This window comes from Falco biarmicus, chromosome 3 (genome assembly GCF_023638135.1).
Source record: "Falco biarmicus isolate bFalBia1 chromosome 3, bFalBia1.pri, whole genome shotgun sequence".
Taxonomy (NCBI): Eukaryota; Metazoa; Chordata; class Aves; order Falconiformes; family Falconidae; genus Falco; species Falco biarmicus.
The window spans coordinates 118,249,048-118,267,573 of NC_079290.1; the positions used below are offsets into that span (position 1 = coordinate 118,249,048).

The window sequence follows — 18,526 nt, forward strand, 5'->3', positions numbered from 1 at the left end:
TCCTTGAGTTACCAGATACCAGAAGCATAACATTAAAATACGCTGCTTCTCCAGCCACTTTGGGTGCTTTGGGGGATGTAAAAGGCTGTTGGCTCCAAGGTGCTTTAAGGACAGATTTCAGATTCCTTTTGGGTTGGGGTTAAACTTGATCCAACGGGTTTCTGTAATGCATCATGTTTAACGTTCCCCAGCTTTGGAATTGCTTGCATACGTCCTAGTCCTCTCCAGTGCCAACAGCTTATGGTCCTGTCTTAGGGTTGCCATCCTGTGGATTCTTTGGATCTGCTTGTGCTTTACCTTGCAAACGTGTGTTGACATACCTTTAAACGATGAATTATTTAGCAGTTGAGCTGCAACTGGGTTTTTGAATAATGCTAAGCAATTTTAAGGAAGTGCTTGCTAATGGCATGCACGTACTCGCTACCTAATTTACTTAAACTGTAGCATGCAGAATGTATTGTACTGAACTGAGCACCTGTATGGATTCAGCACACCTCCTCCTGCTGCTCTTAAGATTGTATCACCTTTCTTAAAAGGAGTCCTACTATATAACAGAAATCTTCTTTTAGAGTTTCAAGGGGGCTGTTTTTGTGAGAGGTATAAGAGAAAATTGTGCCTTGTGCAGCTGGGTCTGAACTCCTGGAAAACAAGTCGGACTCCTCGGTTTCAAATGTTAGATTGGCATTTGAGCCCTGGCCCTTGGTTCCCATTACAGTGGCCTAAGCTGCAGAACCAGAAGTGCTTGCATGCCTCTAAGGTATGTGCATTTTGCAGAGACATCTCCCTCCGCCATATCTGCTTGATCTATGGGATTGAATTTCCCCTTCCCTCTCAGGATTTCAGCTAAGGAAATACTCTAGTAGCTTTCTTTTCATTTGCATGGTTTTAAAATCATCCTTACTGCGTAGCTTACCTGTTAACTACATTTACACTTCTAAAGACTAATTTAGCTGGCACCCTCTTGGATGGTCATTTTAAATAATGATTCTGAAATTTGGATAAGGAATCTCAAAACACCTCTTCTGCTGGGCCAAAGTTTTGGTTCTTCCGTACCTCCCTGGCTGCTTATCTGGGGGAGTGCCCGTCTCACTACCAGGAAAGGAGACATCTTCATAAGGACTAGTAGGTTCAAACCTGCTTGGACAAGTCCCGGTGTATCTTTCTTACCAAAAAATGACCACCTGGGGAGCAGAGGAAACAGAGATAAGGGTGCCGCTGCCTGACCCACCACTGAGCCTGGTACCTCTGAATCGCTTCCCCACGTGCACACAATTGCTTTGCTTATTTCACCCTCTGCTTGTTTGGTGACAGTTTGTGTACCAAATCTGTAACAAAGGGGTACTAAATATTGTTCAGAACACTGCCAAAAACTGAGAAAAGGGCAGACATATGCTCTGAATTTATGCTGATGTAGTGAATCAGTGTTTATTCTTCTCATCAACCCTAGTTACTTAAGAGTCTCATAGCTTCTCTGCAAATTGGAAAAATAAACAGAAGCCTGATGTCAATCCATTGGTTGTTATGGGAATGTTGAAGGATAATGTGCATTTTCAGGTTTTTTTAGTCAGTTGAGTGCATGCTTGTCAGATGTCTTTACGTCTTAGTCCCCAAGAAGGCTGCTTTAAAGCCTTGTGGGAGGAAGGCTGCATAGTCACACGTGCACCCTCATTATCTGCAGCAGCGTTTAATGTTTCAGCCTTGCCTACAGTTGCCTGGCTTTGTGCTTCACCCTCCAAGCCCTCCCGTCAGCAGCTCTCTCCCCTGCGTTCTTGCAGTGCTGTTTCCCAGGATCCCCTCCAGGCACCTCAGCACTGCAGCCATACACCATACGTGCATTACCAGCTTTCTCAGTGCAGAGGAAAAAGCTGGCGTACCCAGTTGGCGCTCGTGGCAGCGTGTGCAGAACGTGTCAGTGCTATCAGCACTCCCGCCCAGTGTGCTGCTGCGTCCTGAGAACGGGAATGCTCGCAGGGTGCTATGTTCTTGTGTGTGACTAAGGCCGAGGCGTGGGTTTTCTTCTGGGAGATGTAGTGAGGATTAAATACTCGGCAACGTAAATCATTTGGAGCTGGGCTAGAAGTCCTGGAAGCTGTCGCACGCCACAACCACCGCGGTGTGTGTTCGGCAGGCTGGAAGGGAAAGAAAGAAGGCCGCGGTTACGCGAAAATCTGCCTCTCTGAGGCGATGGGGGAGGAACCCAGCCCCGGGCTCCCAGGTGTGGCTGCTGAGGCCCCCGCGGGGCCGGCCCGGCGTGCTGCTGCGGGGCTGGGGCACGGCCAGAGCCCGGCCTCCGCACACAGCTCCGCGGCACCGGCCGTGACCAAGGGGCTCGCCCCGCGCCTCAGCCCCGGCCCCGGCCCCGGGGTTGTCCCGGCCCTGAGGTGGCTCCAGCCGCTCCCGCCGCCTTTCCCGCCCGCGCTCCGTCGCCCAGCAACCCCGCACCCGCGGCTATTTCCGGCCCCGCCTCCTTCCCGCGCGTCCCCGGCGCCCGGAAGCACCGCCCCCGGAAAGGGCGCGCGGCCCGGCGTGCGGAGGCGGGACTTCCGGCGGTTTAGGGAAGGGGGGGGTGGCGCGCGCGCGCGCGCGGCGGGGCAGAGCGGCAGCGCGAGCCGGGGCTGCGGGCGGCCACGCAACTTCCGCCCGGGGGGCTCCGCTCGCCGCGCGCCGCCGCCGCCGCCTGAGGGGACGGGAGCTCCGGGCGGCCGAGGCGCCGCGCCGGGGCCTGCGGGGAGCGGGGCGGGCCGCCGCCCAGCCGCAGCCCAGGGGAGCCCCGAGCCGGCCACCGGGCCCGGCTCCGCGGCGGAGCCCGCAGCCCCCAGCGGCTGCGCCCAGCTCCATGAATGGAAATCGGCAGCGCAGGTGGGTGCGCGGCGGGGCGGGCTGGCGGGGCTCGGCCGCGGACCGGGCCGCAGGGGGGGGGGCGGGGGATACCGAGCCTGGGGGGTGAGGCGGCCGGCCCTGCCCCGCGCTGCCGCCCGCCGACGCCTGGCCGAGCGGGGGCTCCCCACCGCCCCGGGCCGTGCGCCGCAGGGCAGCGCCGGGCCGGGCTGCAGCCGTGGGGCCGCGGGGGGCGGCGGGCGGGGAGCTCAGCCCCGCCGGCGAGGGGGGAGCCGCGGGATCTCTTCTGTTAGCGCTTCTGTAAAGGGGGGGCGCCCAGCACCGCGTCCCGCTCTGCCGCCCGGTGCCCGACGTAGCTGAGGAGGAATTTTTTTGGTTGCATTTCATAACTGGTGTTTCCCCGGCAGCGGCTGCAGGCCGGCTTGCATAATGCTGTAGCGGCGGTGCTGCCTCCGAGGCACCGCCTGGCGAGCGTGCCTGCACCCACCGGGCTCCCTGCGGCACCTTCTGCCAGGCCAGCGCGGGGGGGTTCCCCTTTGTGCCGCTGGACGCTGGAATTTAAGGCTCATCCCCCCGCCTTGGGGAGTCCTGCGCCGCTACAGCCTCCCCCCGGAGCCTTACGGTTTTGCTTTCGGTCGTTTGATCCTTTTCTGTGCGAAGCACATGCTTAGTTGTGATGAGCTTTGTGTTTAAAATGTTGTTGGGGAGTTGGAGAAATAAGTTCAGCTTCAAGGCTCGTGGAGAAGTGGCAGGAGAGTTCAGATTTGGGCAGCGCTTCACCAGCAGTTCGTGATGGAGCTGGATGTCAAAGAGAACGTCAAAAGCCACTTGGATTTCCATTTCTGTTGTTTCCAGAGGTGCCACAGCTAGTGGAAATCTGAGTGGGAGGCTGAAGGGTCAATGCGAAACATGCATTTTCATCTCTTCATGCATAGATACCTTTGTAACTTCTGTGGAGATTCAAGAGAATGATGGATTCGGCTGGAAAAACTTGCCACCTAAGCTATTGTCCTTGCTTAATGAGGTGTGTGATGGAGTTGGAAGTCTTTTAGCGATCTGGTGGATTTCAGATGGTTGTAAACTGGATGTGTAAAATAAACTTCGCTTACAACCTGGTACAAGTCTAGTTGTCTTATGATAAAAAATAGATTTGCGAGAGTAGCCCGTAAGCCTTTTAGTTTTTCTTTGGTGCAAGTTTACCTGTTGTTAGGCTACAATATGTTAGATTTGAGCAGAGCGTGCTCTCAGACAGTGCTCCTGATGGGCTCAGCCCACTCAGCACCGTGTTCAGCGTGACGGATGTTTCTTTCTGTCTGCTGTGTATTGAGGATAGCATGAAGCGCGTTGTTAACATCCCGTGTTTCAGGGAACCTTCTGGCCATCAGACATCAGGATTGGTACAGGAGGACACAAACCATCCTCGACTGAGCAAAGAAGGGTTAAAGTTCTGTCATAAAAGGGAGAAGGACATCAAGGTGTGCTTCCTTTTGTGTGTGTGAGGGGAAAATATGGATGAGATAGACTAAGAGAGAGGGGGGAACAAAGATAGTTGTGAGTATAGCTGGAGTAAAGTATGGAAGCGCGTGCCAGCACATCTCAGTGAAGCAGTGCTGTAGGTATGTTCCTATTTGTGTGATAGGGTTAGCCTAGGGAATCTAGAAAGTATGCCTTTTCTAGCTCATCTAATTTGAACACAGTTTAAAGTAGGATGTAGTTTAAAGGACGTGAAGCTGGCTATTCAGTGTCCAGGCTATGGGGAAATGAAGTAAACTGAGGAATAGAAAGAAAATGCTCACTGTGTAAAGGTGAAGCAAAATAAAAGCAGCTCTTGGGAACAGATGGAATTCAGTGTCATGCATCATGCTTCCACCTGGAGAGTGGTAAGTAAACTTCCAAAAGGCAGGTGTATTAAACCAGTGCTACCATGGAACCAGGGATCCTCTGTGGTATGATTGAGTCAAATCAGAGTGCTATGTATGTCTTCATTTGCATTTCATAAATTGTTCCTTCAAAGTTCAAAGCTTTTTGTTTTTAAAAAAAGTGTGAAATTGTTGTGGGTTTTTTCGCTCTAGTATGGTATGTTTTTAATGAAGCACTATGGACATCTTTAATCTTCTCTTTGCTTTTCTACACAAACTTTGGGCAGTTTAAATGCTGAGAATTCACTTTTTTTCTTTCTGTGTTAAGAGAAGTAATTTGGGAGGACCATTAAAAGTTACAGTTTTGTGGGTGGGTAGAGGAGGGAAGAGGAATGAATCATAGGTGCCTTCAAAAGTTATTCTACTCCAGAGTGCGTGTGATGTGAGATACAATGGAAGTTTTTCTATGGAGTTGCAGTGGAAGCCGTTTGACTCATAATATGAGCTTTACAAATTGTTTCATCCTGGTAGCTTTACTTCCTTAGTGTCGGGATATTCCTTGAGCTAATTTCCTGTAGGAATTAAAAGAAGTGACAGGAATATACGGCTTATCTGCCTTTCGACACATCTGGTATGTGTTTAAACAATACTCTAATTGAACCACAGTTTCCTACTGTATCTAACTCCAGCCGACTGCTACAGGAAAGAGCTGAAGCCAGCCTGCAATTGATGTTTTGCAGTTTTACTGGATAATGTGAAAATTCAGCTGATGGTCCTGAGACTTGTGTTGAATTTAGAGCAAGAAGTAGCAGCAAGCAGGGTGACTTGCCAAGTAGTCAGAGATATCTTGATAACTGAAGGAATTTTTCTCTCTCATTAGGCTAGACTCTGTAACCAGACTGTCATGCAAAGCATTTACCTCTTAATTAAAGTTTATAGTTGGATACCAATCAGTTTTGTTCATGTTCTTCACAGTATTTAATTTCTTTGTGCTCTAATGCATTGTTCTCAAAACAGTGAGATCTGTTGTGAATTTATTGCTACTTTTTATTTTGCTTACATGCAAAACTTGTTAGGATGTAACGTAAATCTTAGTATTATGTTTAAAGTAACTGTTAAAATTGTATTTTATTCTGCAAGGAACTTTCTGGTCATGTGGTTCTAAATTCAGTAATATGACTGTGTGTCTCAGATCTTGGTGTTCTGCTCTTAGATGTTTTCCAGGCAGTAAATTGGAAAAAAGGGAGCTGCTTGTGTCTTGAATTTGAAACCTAAAGAGCAGGTAGATGGGCAGTGTGTTTCATGCTCCATTGCAGCAGTTCAAAGTTAGTGAGTATGGAGAAGGAATTAACCTAATTTTCAAAATAGTAAGTGTGAAAACAGGGTAATAAAGATGTGTGTTAAAAATCATGTACTTTCTTGGAAAGTGTTTTTTTTTAGTGTAAGTGCAAGTACATGCTGGTAAAGGTTTCTTTTGGTGGCAAAACATGGTATATCTACACACAGCACTAAGTCAGTTTACCTTCCTAATTTTGGTCTGTGGAAATACCTTCGAGGGAAATGTCTTGGTGCGTGGGGGCTGTCAAGTTCTCTTCTCCTGGAGTTGTTATAGGTGTTAACCTTACAACGTGCATATAAGCTGCTTTTTGGGGAGTGAAGTTCTTTATGATTAGATATTGGGTTTAATGGTTTAGAGGCATTTATTATCTTGTAAATGCTTCCAGAACACTTCACTGTCTTTTTTTGTAACTTTGTTAGGATAGAACAAGTTAGCGCACTAGTATTTACTTGCACAGTTGGCTATCGCTGAGTGTGGCATCAAAATGTTGGCTTTTGATGAGTTTTAACATGAGCTATTATCTGAAACCTTGGGGGGTGTGGGGGGGGGAAAGCCTAAATTGTGAGCAGGAATGTTAAGAAAACGTGGATTGCATTACTCATAAATAATGTAATGCCACCCAGCGAGGCTGCAGCTACAGAAATAAGACAATCCATGATTTCTAGCATAAGAGCAGAGCTCAGTTATTGGAACCAACATGTAATTATAATCTTCCCTATCTTTATTCTTTATATATGTAGAATTAACTTAATTTTTGATAGTGATAGGCTTTTCTTTGAGTTCCACAGGCTGGGCCTCTGAGTCCAGGCAGAGGCCAGGGGCCCTCTGAAAGGGAATCTTCCCCCCGTGGAAAGCACCATGGAGAGCTTTCTCCCAGGTGCAGACTCCAGCCTGAGGATAGGATCTGTTAGCCAAATCTGCCTTGTGTTACTGAGCCACGGTTTAAGTAATATTTTACCTGCTAAGTCCTCTATCATCTGTTTAAGGCTGTTCAGTCACCCATTTAATTAGAGATTTAGAACCATTTTATAAACAAAACTGTTAAGTAATCATCTGTGATTTTTTTTTTTGTTCTATAATGCTGAAGCAACAGTAGGAAAAAGGATATTTTTTTGCTGGAAGCATGGTACTATGTAAGGAAAGGATTGTGTAAGGAAATCTGTATTTTCAATTAGCATCTTGCTACAAATCAGTATTTTGCTTCATGCAGTAAAACACTTCTGCATGCCAAAAGCTTCAATGTTCTTTAAATGGTTTGCTGAAAGTATTTCAAGGTTTCTGTGCTTCTGCTCTTTCTGTTCAGGCATTATTCCGATTAGGGCTTCGTTTTGTTGCTAGGTAGATTCAAGCCTGTGTTTTGGATGCACGCCAGATGTGTTCTATACTGCTGGCTGTATTGCCATAGAAATTGCAGTCATTTTTTGTTGTGCTTAATCTTTATTATAACATCTATAATTCCATGGAAGAAAAGTTTCTGATTCAGAGCTCATTTAAACCATTAGAGGGACTAACATATTGGTTTGGAATATGATCTGACTGAAATGGGAATTTTCGAATTGTGGATCTGAATAGTGACAACTGCAAATCTTCACTGCTTTCAAGTTCTGTTGGAGTAAATGGTTCTGTTAGCAGAGGTGCCATGGAATCACACTTGAAATTAATTTCCTTGTCCACGTATTTTTAATGATACTCCAAACATTAGCTCTTTGAAAAAGCAGTATGGTTATGAGCTTTTTCTTCAGAGTGTATTTCATAAACAATACACTTACTCTATGTTAGCGATTTTTCAAAAACATTTTGAAATACTATTTTCTCCATTAAGCCCTCTAAAAGTGGCAGTTCTCTTTTCCATCTCTTTCTGGATTTTGTTGAGATACTAGAGTACATATGAACAAAGCTCTTCAAAATATCTTCCGTCTCATCAGCAATCTACATCATTATGGGACGGAGGTTATTGGGCACGTTACCCAGCACAGCGCGGTGGGCACAGGTCGCACAGTGATGTCCTGTATGTGCCCGTGGGAAACACCAGTGTAAATCCCCTGGGAAATGCAATGGGGATTCAAGATACTTCCTTCTAGACTGGTAGGGAGCCAGCCATGGTCTTTGTGTGCTGCTGTACAAAAATGTGGTAGATAGAACTTTCTGGGTGTAGTATTTGGCTGTTTTGCAGACAAGATTATAAGAGCTTTTGCTCCTACTTGTTTATTGAGCATTCACTCGTGAGAAAAACCTTCCAACGTTGCTGAAGGATGTTCATAAATGACTTCAGCAAATGCAATGAATGGTAATCTATAAATTGATACACCTTTGGGTCCTGAAGAGATTATTTTTTCCTACCTGGTGTTATTACTGATTTAAATACTTAATTAAATAGTTTCTCTGCTGGTTTTTCCTGTAGGTTTTCTGATGAGTACGTTGGAAGGTTCAAGTTATTTAGTGATGGATCTTGTATCTTCTTGAAATGTACTCTCATGCTGCATAAAAGCCGTCCAACAACCTGTCTGAAGTGCCAGGTTTAGTTCTGTTTGTGTATTCGTTGTTCTGTGCTGTGGACCAGATGCCTGTCAGCGCTGGAGACTTTCCTTAACTGGTTTTATGACTTGGGTACTCTTCTGGCATGCTAAACAGACTTGGTTTGTTGGGGGGTTTTTTCTTGGATTTTTAAGAACTTGCTAGGCATGTGTACATATCAGATGCTCTGATGGCAGAGTAATAATAAATTTTTAAAAACAAAAAAGTTTCTCCTTTAAAACTTGAGGGCAACTGTTCAGTGCAGAGCTGCTCTTCTGGGACACTGGGAGCTGGCACGTCCCCCCCTGCTGCGGTAACGCTTCGGCAAAGGTTTTGTTTGAAACTTTAACACTTTGGTTTTGCAATGGTTAAATAACACGGAGGAATCAGCCTGCCAACTATAGGCACTTTGTGCTGTTCAGAAGAATACTACTTTGAGTACTTTGGGTTTGTGTGTTTATTTCCATTAGCTTGACACAGGACTTAGGCATGAGGTTGAGTGAGTCACTGATATGATACGGGAGCAGTAGCTGTCCTCAGAGAGCGTCGCTTGTTATTTATGTTTTATTGGGGTTTGAGTCACAGGTTTGAAGTCGGTGACACAGACTTTAACAACGTGCAATCTGGCTGTTTAGTGTATTTTGAAAGCAGGATACTCCGAGTGGGTGCTAGTGTATTTGGACGGTGGTAGCAGGATTGAGTTAGGACATACTCATGTTTTCAGGTTAACTTGTCCAAGAGAGCATGTGTATCGCACAAAATGGTAACAAAATCAGCTGCATTTTTAAAAATCGTTCCTGAATAGTGTGTAGACCTGCACTTCTCATTCATTTATTGGTTGCTTAATTCCCATTTGCCAAAATCTGTGTTCTAACTGCTGCCAGAGCAAGCTGTTCCCTGCGGAGCCGTGTGTGGTACGGCTGAACGAGTGAGGCTAAAGAAAGCCTTTGTCTTAACAACTGGTATTTTCTTGTTTTGTTCAGCACTTTTCCAAGGAGCAGAGGTTGGAGGCCTGCTTGCATACTTGGCTTTGAGCAGAGCATTTATTTTATGCCCCAGGATTTTGAAGCGCACCCTGCCTCGTATTAGTAACCGAACGTCATTTCTCAGTTTCAACTTTTTGCCCCTGTGCGGTTCATCTCTAGGATTCCGCTAATCTAAGCAAAGGGGTAAACAACAGGACAGCATTCCTGCAAAGAGGTTTATTTCTTCTCCAGCAGCTGATTGCTTAGTTAAAAAGTTCAACTTGGTGGAGTTTTCTAGAGGAGATGGAGGCAAAGGTTTCAGCCATGCCGTATGTCCCTGTTCATGGACTTCAACTTCTTCATGTAAGGTTCATGAAGGTTGGCTTCACACTGTTGCTTCTGTGCTGGCAGATTTTAGCAACCGTTTTCACATTTTACGTGATTTTTAACAATCGGGGTGGGGGGAGACAGGGCAGCCCAGACTATAGCAATCTTTTTAATGTTATCTTTATTTCAGCAGGGTTTTTTAGCATTTCCTACAGATATGAACTAAATACAAGCTATGGCATGTATGTCTTTGTAATATTAAAATAAGCTGTTGAGTCATTTGTGTCACTCAGATGTTTAGTAGTAATTTTTTGCATATGCTTATATTTGAAAATATATCTGGAGTAAATTGTAGAGTTGCTTTTACTTGTGTGACAGTATTAAAATGAAGAAAAAGTTGAAGAGAACAGATGCTTGGAACAAGTTTTGCATGAGCTGAGTCTGTGAGGGTGTTTTAAATGATGGTTCTTGGTTTATGTGTTTGTTTCATGGCTCGAAGCCAAGCCCACTCAGAATTTTTTGGTAGGTTTCTGTGTAGAGCCAGACAAATGTTACAGTGAAACTTAGCTTTGATGTTCACCTGTTCTTACTTGGTACAGGGTTTCCTTCAAGGTAACGTGATTTTTTCCAGGAATGGTAGAGATTAATCAAAAGGCAAATAAGATGTTTTTACCAGCACTTGACATTTTAACTCTTCTATGAAAATGAGTGGGCTGGAATTGCTATCTGCGTCACTGAGTAGGAGTAGGGGGGGGGGAAACTTTTAACTTCATCAAATGCTCTGTAAATCATGACATTTGTACGATGAGTAATTTTTTAAAACTTGGTCTACAAAGCATTTTGGGTTTGTTTTTGTTTCTTGACGGGGAAGAGATGTTTTTTAGTGGAAATGCCAGTAGAAATTCTTGAAAGTGGACTGTGTTTACTACTGTGTTTGGTTTTGTAAGGCATGAATAACCCAGATCTTGAGCTGAGGATTCTCATCTAAGTGATGCAAAATAAATAGATAAGAAGTGAGAATGTAACGTAACGTATTTTACTAGATGGATAATAGCTGACTTTCAGAATACCCATCTCTTATTGTGGATTTTGATGGTTTCTTTGAGCAGCTATGCATATTCCTCTCTAATGTATAAGTAAATAAGAGTTTTACAATCTTGTGTCCTAAGTTGAGTTTTTCCTCTTCTGGCCACTTGGCTTTACCGGTGCGGTTACACAGGAGGTAGTAGTTTTACTCTTCATCCATTTTCAGCCAGCAAAATTCAAGAGTAATCTGTCTTCTAGTAATGGCAATGAAATTAAGAGTTTTTCGCAAACAACATGCATCAATCCAGAACTGCTTCGGTATTTTTGGTTTTGCAGCAACTTTGTTATTACTAGGGTGTTCAGAAAAGACTTGCGAAGCTTGTGCTTTAACAGCAGACAGACTTTGCATGATAGTGAATTCTTACAAGGAAGAGCACCCATGCCGATTGCAGAAGCTGAAACTCATGTGTAAGAGAACAGTTCAGATGTGGGTGGAGGCTCAAGGAGGGAAAATGGGCAAGTGTTAGTTTGGAATTTAACAGGTTAGCGCGCTGTTTGATGTGTGCTGTTCGGTACAGCTAGCTTACCCTTCCTCCAGTCTGCTGGCTCTGCTGCCTGCCTGCTCGTCCTCTAGTTGGTTCAGGGAATTGCCTGAGACTGAAAAAAAGGGGGTGCATTAGTAAGTCTCAATTGGAGGCAAGTACATGTACCTGCAAATGCAAGGAGCCTTATGTATTTTTAAACTGCTGAAACAGAAGCAAGTAGTGCCTTTGCAACACAGCTTGTCTGTTGTGCTTATCTTCTAATCTGTGACATTTTTTTCTTTCACAGGACCCGTCGGGGCACAGCCCCTACTCATGGTGCCCAGACGTCCTGGCTATGGCACCATGGGCAAACCCATTAAACTGCTGGCCAACTGCTTCCAAGTTGAAATCCCAAAGATTGATGTCTACCTCTATGAGGTGGATATCAAACCAGATAAGTGTCCTCGGAGGGTGAACAGGTAAGAAGGTGAAAGTTGTGTTGTAAATTACACTGATACTGAAATTTTAAGGAAGTGGGACCTACTGGAGTAAATCTAGTCTCTATGTATCTTAAAATCTGAGTTTTATGCTATGGAGACCTGTGTGCAAATTCTCACAAACATCTGAGAGATGGATGCAGAGCCTTTTCCAGGTTCTCTTCAGTTTGGTTGTGACCACATGCTGTGAAGTGGGGCAACCACTGGTGGTCACAGTAGTTTGTGAGCTGTTTGGCATCAACCCCCATTCTTCAGGGCAACATAAATATGGTATAGCTATAGGCAGTTACTGGTTTTGGTTGCGGTGTGGAATCATGTGAGGTAGCAGGAATCTGTTCCCATGGGTGTTCTTACCCCGAGTTGATATTGAGGTACATTTCAGCATTGATTAATCTGAAGGTTCCCCTGTTTAATTCACTGGGGTACTGTGGTCAGAAGCTACTGACTAAAAGCCATTGCTGTAGGTGTAGGAGGAGACAGCCTTCAGCTGGGAAGCTTCCATTAGGGGTAGTGGTATGAAAGCACTGCACACAAACTGTTTTCCCCCTTGGTAATAGGCATTTCATGCAATCAGCTTAGTATCTTTGAAATGGTTAGACTTCTCTTGAGCTCCACCTGTGTCCTTTCTCTATTGCTATATAGCACATTGTATCCCATCGTATTTTCATGTCTGCTATGTATTAGGGTCAGTTAAATCCCTTGCTAGACTACTTTTGCTAAATTTCTGGTTAAATGCAGGGAATATGTTCATGTTCTGTATCCCTGTTCATTTAGTGATCCAGCAAACGGTACATATTGAGAGCTGTCCTCTTCAGCCTTAACAGATTCCTAGTACAGCTTTTTAGATATGTATTTTGTCTGAAACCTCATACATTTTGGGAGCCAGAGGAGCCTCCAAAGAAAGAGCGGTTAACTGAAAATGTGATAGTAAAGCTGTAATTTTTGCTTTTTAAAGATTACAACATTTTGTATTTCCTGTATTTCTTCTCTGCGCTGAATAATTTTTTTGAGAGGAGTTACGTGTTAGTTTCTTGTGAAATTGTTTCATCAGTTAAAGTTCAGGGTAGCTGAAAAGCAATTATTTCCTCTTTCATCTGCAATTCTGTTTTTTTACATTTTAACAATAACATATTGCTAAGGCCTGATTCTGACTAGTGATTTTTTTCCCTCCCTGCTAGTTGCATACTGCTGTTACAAAGGCTTTATAAATACCTCTGTTAAGTATTAATTAAAAGGAAATTAATAAATTGCTAAAATTGGGATATAATAGTTCTGTGTGAATATTTAATATAATCTTACTGTTATGAAAGGTTAATTTACTACCATATTGTTAAACGAGGAATGCTTGTGAAGCTGTGCTCATAGGCACACAAGGAGAAATAAGCTGCTCTAAACTGACTTGGTTTGTATGTCTGATTCTTTTCTAGTGTGATCTTGTAATGAAGATAAATGTAATTTCACTTCAAATGTGTTGACTAAAACCACTCTTTTTTTTTGTTGTTGCTGTATGGCAATGCTTGGTTAAAATAGACTAAGGGAGACAAAGCTGTAAGAACTCTGGTTTGTCCAGCAGTGACAGTCTGTGATTCTGTGTTGTGAGTTGTTTCCACAACAGTGGGAGAAACTACAGATGTTTGGAAATCGTGCATTTGAAATAAGCTGTTTTAAAAATAGCAACTAAATTTTGGTTAAAATTTACAAGAAAAAAAAAATCCCTTTTGTGGTCCTGTTGGTAGGGTAATTTCCAGCTTCCTTTGAAAACCAAAATTGGTGTGTCTCACAGCTTGTTTTAGTTGGTTATGCTCTAGATAAATGCTGTATCTTTGCAGTTTTCAGTTCACGTGGAGAGAGGCAAAAACATTTGGTTTGAGTTTATAAAGTTACCTTTGTGTGACATGGTCAATATTTTTGTTTACCTAAGTAATGATTTCCTGAAGAGCATGTTTGCAGCTGATACAACTTTTCATACACTCTGCAGGTCTCATATTATCTAACTGTTGCTTTTGACTTTTGTTAGTTTGTGTGAGCGTTGATTGTTTCCCAGAAGTGCTTTTTATAGACTGGAGTTAATTTGAAGTGCTTTTGGAGGTTACTCATTCATAAATGTAGTTGTTGTAGTATAGGTGTAGTTCAGATGCATATGTAACTTCGTCCAGAAGCTCATCAGCTTTCTACTCTACCAGTAAAAACATTGTCTGGCTTTTCTTTATCGCGTTACCAACTGCTAGAAGCAGTTGTCTGGGTTTTGTCAAGGTAAACTGAGAAGACCAGTTGAATGCAGGCAGCAAACCTAAACAAGTTGCTTTAGTAGTCAAATATTTTCAAATGAAAGACCGAAGTTTGTATTGAAATTTGACAGCAAATTCGAAAAAATGTAAATTATGAATTCTAATATAAGCTGTAGTTTAAAAGCTGAGGGTAAGTCTAGCATGCTTACTGTTTTTTTCAAAGTAGGAAACTGAAATTGGTTATTTAAAATTACTAACTACCAACTTTCATGTGTGTAAAAATGTGGCAGATGTTAGTTAAAAACTGCAAGAGCTTGTATAAATGAGCCCCATTAAAAGAAAATGACCTAGTATCTGCTGACTAAATTACTTTAGATAGTGTGCTCTGGATTATGCAGAGAAGAATGGCTTTCATAAGTCTAAATCAAAATTAGTATACTGAAATACCTGCTTTGAAGAATTTCCCTTAGAAATACATTTTTTCCCTCTCGCATGCTCTAAGTTATTTCTAAGTTGCCAGTGGATTTACATAGACTCAGCTCTGCTGAAATAGTTTCTGACGAACATCCTGTCTGCATGCTTTTATTTGGAATAAATAGGGGGTTTAGTTCCTGAATAGTTGCTGCTTTTTTAAAATTCACCTGCACCTTTGTTAGCTGGAGGGAGGCTTTAAAACCTAGAGTGTCTTCTGTTTCCTTTTCACTTTCCTTTATCACGATGTCCTTTACCCGTGTTTCCGCTGTGTTGTGAACTGGAAAGCAGAAGGTAAATGGTGCTTTGCTTTGAAGCAGAGCTACAGCTGAGAGCTCTAGTGTGGGAGTTTGGCGTTACACAGCCTCTTGCTTTCTCCCTCTTGCTCCTACTCTTCATCACTAACTTTTATCCCTCTGCTTTTGTCACAGGTTATGTGACAAGAAGCTGGCACTTAGGAAACAGGTTTTGTGCGCTGATCCCTGTGCGTAGTGTTGTGAGGGAGCAGCGCATCAGTGCAGAATGGGGCAGTCAGATAAAGTAGACTTGTGCAGGAGCGCAGCTGAGTACTAAGTAGATATTTTGAAGTTGCTTGAGTATATTAGTGTGCTTTTAGCCAGTGAGAGAACTTGGATTCTGAGAGTTTAGTGACACAGAGAACTGTGAAATGGAGAATTTCTTTTCCCTTTCCCCTAGTCCCAGCTGAGAAGTGAAAGTACTGCTGCTAATTTTACTTGAAGAGGAAGACATTATTTATTGTCTTCCAGCAAAAATGGCTTTAGGTTAATATTGCCTGGTTAGAAAACAGTATACTAGTAAGCTTTTGCTTTGAGAGGATGCTAGCTTGCATATGCTTAAGAAGAGTGTTTTGTTCCTGTAGAATAAGGGAATTAATGATGTATCAAGTAAGGTACAGTTGTTGTGCCTCTGAAACACAAATAATCCCCAAAGAATTCAAATGTGAGGTATTGCAAAAGCTTCTTTGGATCTGATCTATCTACTACTTGTATCAAGAAGCCTTATTTATATAAGATGAAAATTTCATGGTGTTTTTTTAAAGTGTAATTTCAGCGCTAGTATGAGGTTACTATTTTCTTTATTGCCATCAAGTTATAACAAAGGAGAATGTGTGCAAATTTCATCAGGCTGTTGGGAAAAACCCAGATTATTAAGGACTTAGAGAAGACTTTTTTGTTAGGGTATATACTCTTCTATATACAGTGTAGGCAAAATTCAAAACTCTTGTTAATTGAAGAGCAGATGAACATTACTTGGTACTGGCATAGCTTTCAGTTGGGCATTTGTACTCATTTTTCATAATACTAGCTTGTGGGTGTCTTCCAAGGTAAGTGTGTACTTGTTTTCTATGGAAAAGGTTATCCAAAGGTCTTGGTCATCTCTAGGGCTTTCTGAAATCATTATAGTAACAATATTTTCCAGTATTCAAGCATTTGTGTTGGTAGTGATTTTATTCTTCAGTATTTATCTATTATTTTAGTTGAATTATGTGGAGCACCTTTTTGGAACATCACTTGGGTGTTCTATAGTTCAGTAATATGTTTGTTGAAACTATTTCAGCAAAACGCAGGGGGTGTGGGAGCCAGTTCCAGTCTGATACTTCTTTGAAAACATCTTCAATGTAAATATCAACTTTTCTAGGGAGGTGGTGGACTCAATGGTGCAGCATTTTAAAGTGACAATATTTGGGGACCGTAGACCGGTTTATGATGGGAAAAGAAGCCTCTATACAGCCAATCCGCTTCCTGTGGCCACTACTGGGGTAAGATAACTGGGAAAAAATAAAAAAATTATAGTTGCAATGGCTTCATAGGGAAGAAAAAGAAACAAGCCCTACTTCTGATACTACTGAGTTGAGAAAAAGTATCTTACAGCATCCATATTGAAGTAGGGTCCCTCCAATGTATTTTCACAAGTTCCAGTGTATGTAAATGTGCATGTAATAGTTGCATTTGGAACCTCCCCTAGAATTTGGTAGCCTGTTTCTACAGCAGAATCTATTAAATACTCAGTTCTACACACGGTAATACATCATCTTACAGTGAAGTACTATTAAAATATCAAACCAGAGTTTCTCTGGAATGAAGAGTTTTCTGGTTCAAGATGGCAAAAAGTTACGTGATCCTCTTCTGCTTGGTGAGGACCCAGTTCTCTTTATTTTGTGCATTTGATAATGTACTTTTAGCAAATGTGTTGTGAGGCTCTGGCCCAGTTATGGGAAGGAGTGGGAATTCAAGGCTACCAGACTTGAGATTAAACAGCTGCTGTTTTGTTTTTTTCTCTCCTTCCTCCACCCAGGTGGATTTGGATGTGACATTGCCGGGAGAAGGTGGAAAAGATCGTCCCTTCAAAGTGTCAATAAAGTTTGTTTCTCGGGTGAGCTGGCACTTGCTGCATGAAGTTTTGACGGGAAGAACCTTGCCTGAGCCGCTGGAACTAGACAAACCTATCAGCACTAACCCTGTTCACGCTGTCGATGTGGTGCTACGACACCTACCCTCCATGAAGTAGGTTCACTGTCTTCCTGCAGTCTGTCTTTACCTGAAGTATCCCCACTGGGAGACCTTCATCCCTGTTTCTTCACAGGTGAAAAGAAAAAAATGATCATTCCCCTTAGGCAGCACAGCTGGTTAGCTGAACTGGGGAGACTGAAGCTAATTACGTACAAGTGTGTATTTCTGTAGCCATTTAAACTTCAGAGCAGGTGATGGATTTCTTTGAAAAGACCAAGAAACAGCAGACATGTATAATAGGCCTTAATTGAAATATTGAGAGATTGTAGTATGCTGTAGCACTGCTTTCATGTTTTCGGCTCAAGTTGAGCCAAGTCTCATGCACTTGGCAGCAGTGACAGTCTAAAAGCACGGGCCTTTTTCACTCATTGATGGGTACTAGATAACTGTCCTAATAAAGTCTATTGTTTATCTCAGAACCCTGAAACAGAAGAAACCAAATTATTTTTTCTTTATTTGGTCAATGAAAGTTGCTTTTAAAGTTTGAGTGCTGGCTTTAGACAGCAGAATGGTTTTGCCCTACAGTTTTTCATTGGGTGTAATGGACTTAAAACCACAAGCTTTATTTTTTTTATGGAAGCCCGTGTTCCTCAGCTACCCTGGATCCTAAGGAAGCATGAAAGATGTTAACTACTGTACTAATGCCTGTCCATTACAAATGTGAGGAGGTGTGGATGTTCATGAGCAGTTGTTTTCTGCCTGAGAAATGTGAATTTCTCTAGTTCTTTGTTTCCACCATAGTTATTACTTCTCTCAGTGTACGTTGTGTTCAAACGTTCCCTAGGAAAACATGCAAAATGATATTTGAAGGTCAGTCCAGTATATACAATGCTGTTGTACCAAATCTGCTGTGATGGAGATTATACTTGCTTGATGTGGAAGATAAGAAAGGGTTCTTGATTTGTTGTAGAAACTGAAAGTGGTTGCTAAAATGTGAAATTTGTGTAAATGTTTTGTCTAAATTTGAAAACACTGCAATGGGGACAGAGGCATTCAGAGTGTACTGTTTAAACTTGGTTCTAGGCACAGATTCCAGGTGCACAACATTCCAAAAAATAATAACGCTCTGTTATTGTCTTTATTATAGAATTTTTTGTGTGGAAAGCAATAGCATAAATGTGTGGTCATCTTTTCCACTAGGTATACCCCTGTGGGCCGCTCCTTTTTCTCAGCTCCAGAAGGATATGATCACCCCTTGGGTGGGGGTAGGGAGGTCTGGTTTGGATTCCATCAGTCTGTTCGGCCTGCCATGTGGAAGATGATGCTCAATATCGATGGTAAGTTGGGATTCAGGGTTAACAATAAAGATGATACCAAACATTCCTCTAAGAATAAAAGTGACCTTGCCATTCGGTCATTTTGTTTGTTTGTGGTACCATGTTTCTGTGTGGTGATAACTTTTGGTGT

The 18,526-nt window shown here is 42.9% G+C and overlaps 1 protein-coding gene across 14 annotated transcripts in view; it reads left to right on the top strand.

Annotated features, from left to right (window-relative positions):
- Positions 1-2,581: 2,581 nt before the first annotated feature.
- Positions 2,582-18,526, top strand: part of AGO3 (argonaute RISC catalytic component 3) — a 41,101-nt gene continuing 25,156 nt past the window's right edge. For all 14 annotated transcript variants that reach the window (XM_056332423.1, XM_056332424.1, XM_056332425.1 and 11 more), the window contains exons 1-5: positions 2,582-2,859; positions 11,700-11,871; positions 16,248-16,368; positions 16,905-17,113; positions 18,260-18,396. In XM_056332423.1, the coding sequence (XP_056188398.1) occupies positions 2,841-2,859; positions 11,700-11,871; positions 16,248-16,368; positions 16,905-17,113; positions 18,260-18,396 (658 nt within the window). In that variant the 5' untranslated portion in view covers positions 2,582-2,840. The remainder of the gene's footprint in view (positions 2,860-11,699; positions 11,872-16,247; positions 16,369-16,904; positions 17,114-18,259; positions 18,397-18,526) is intronic.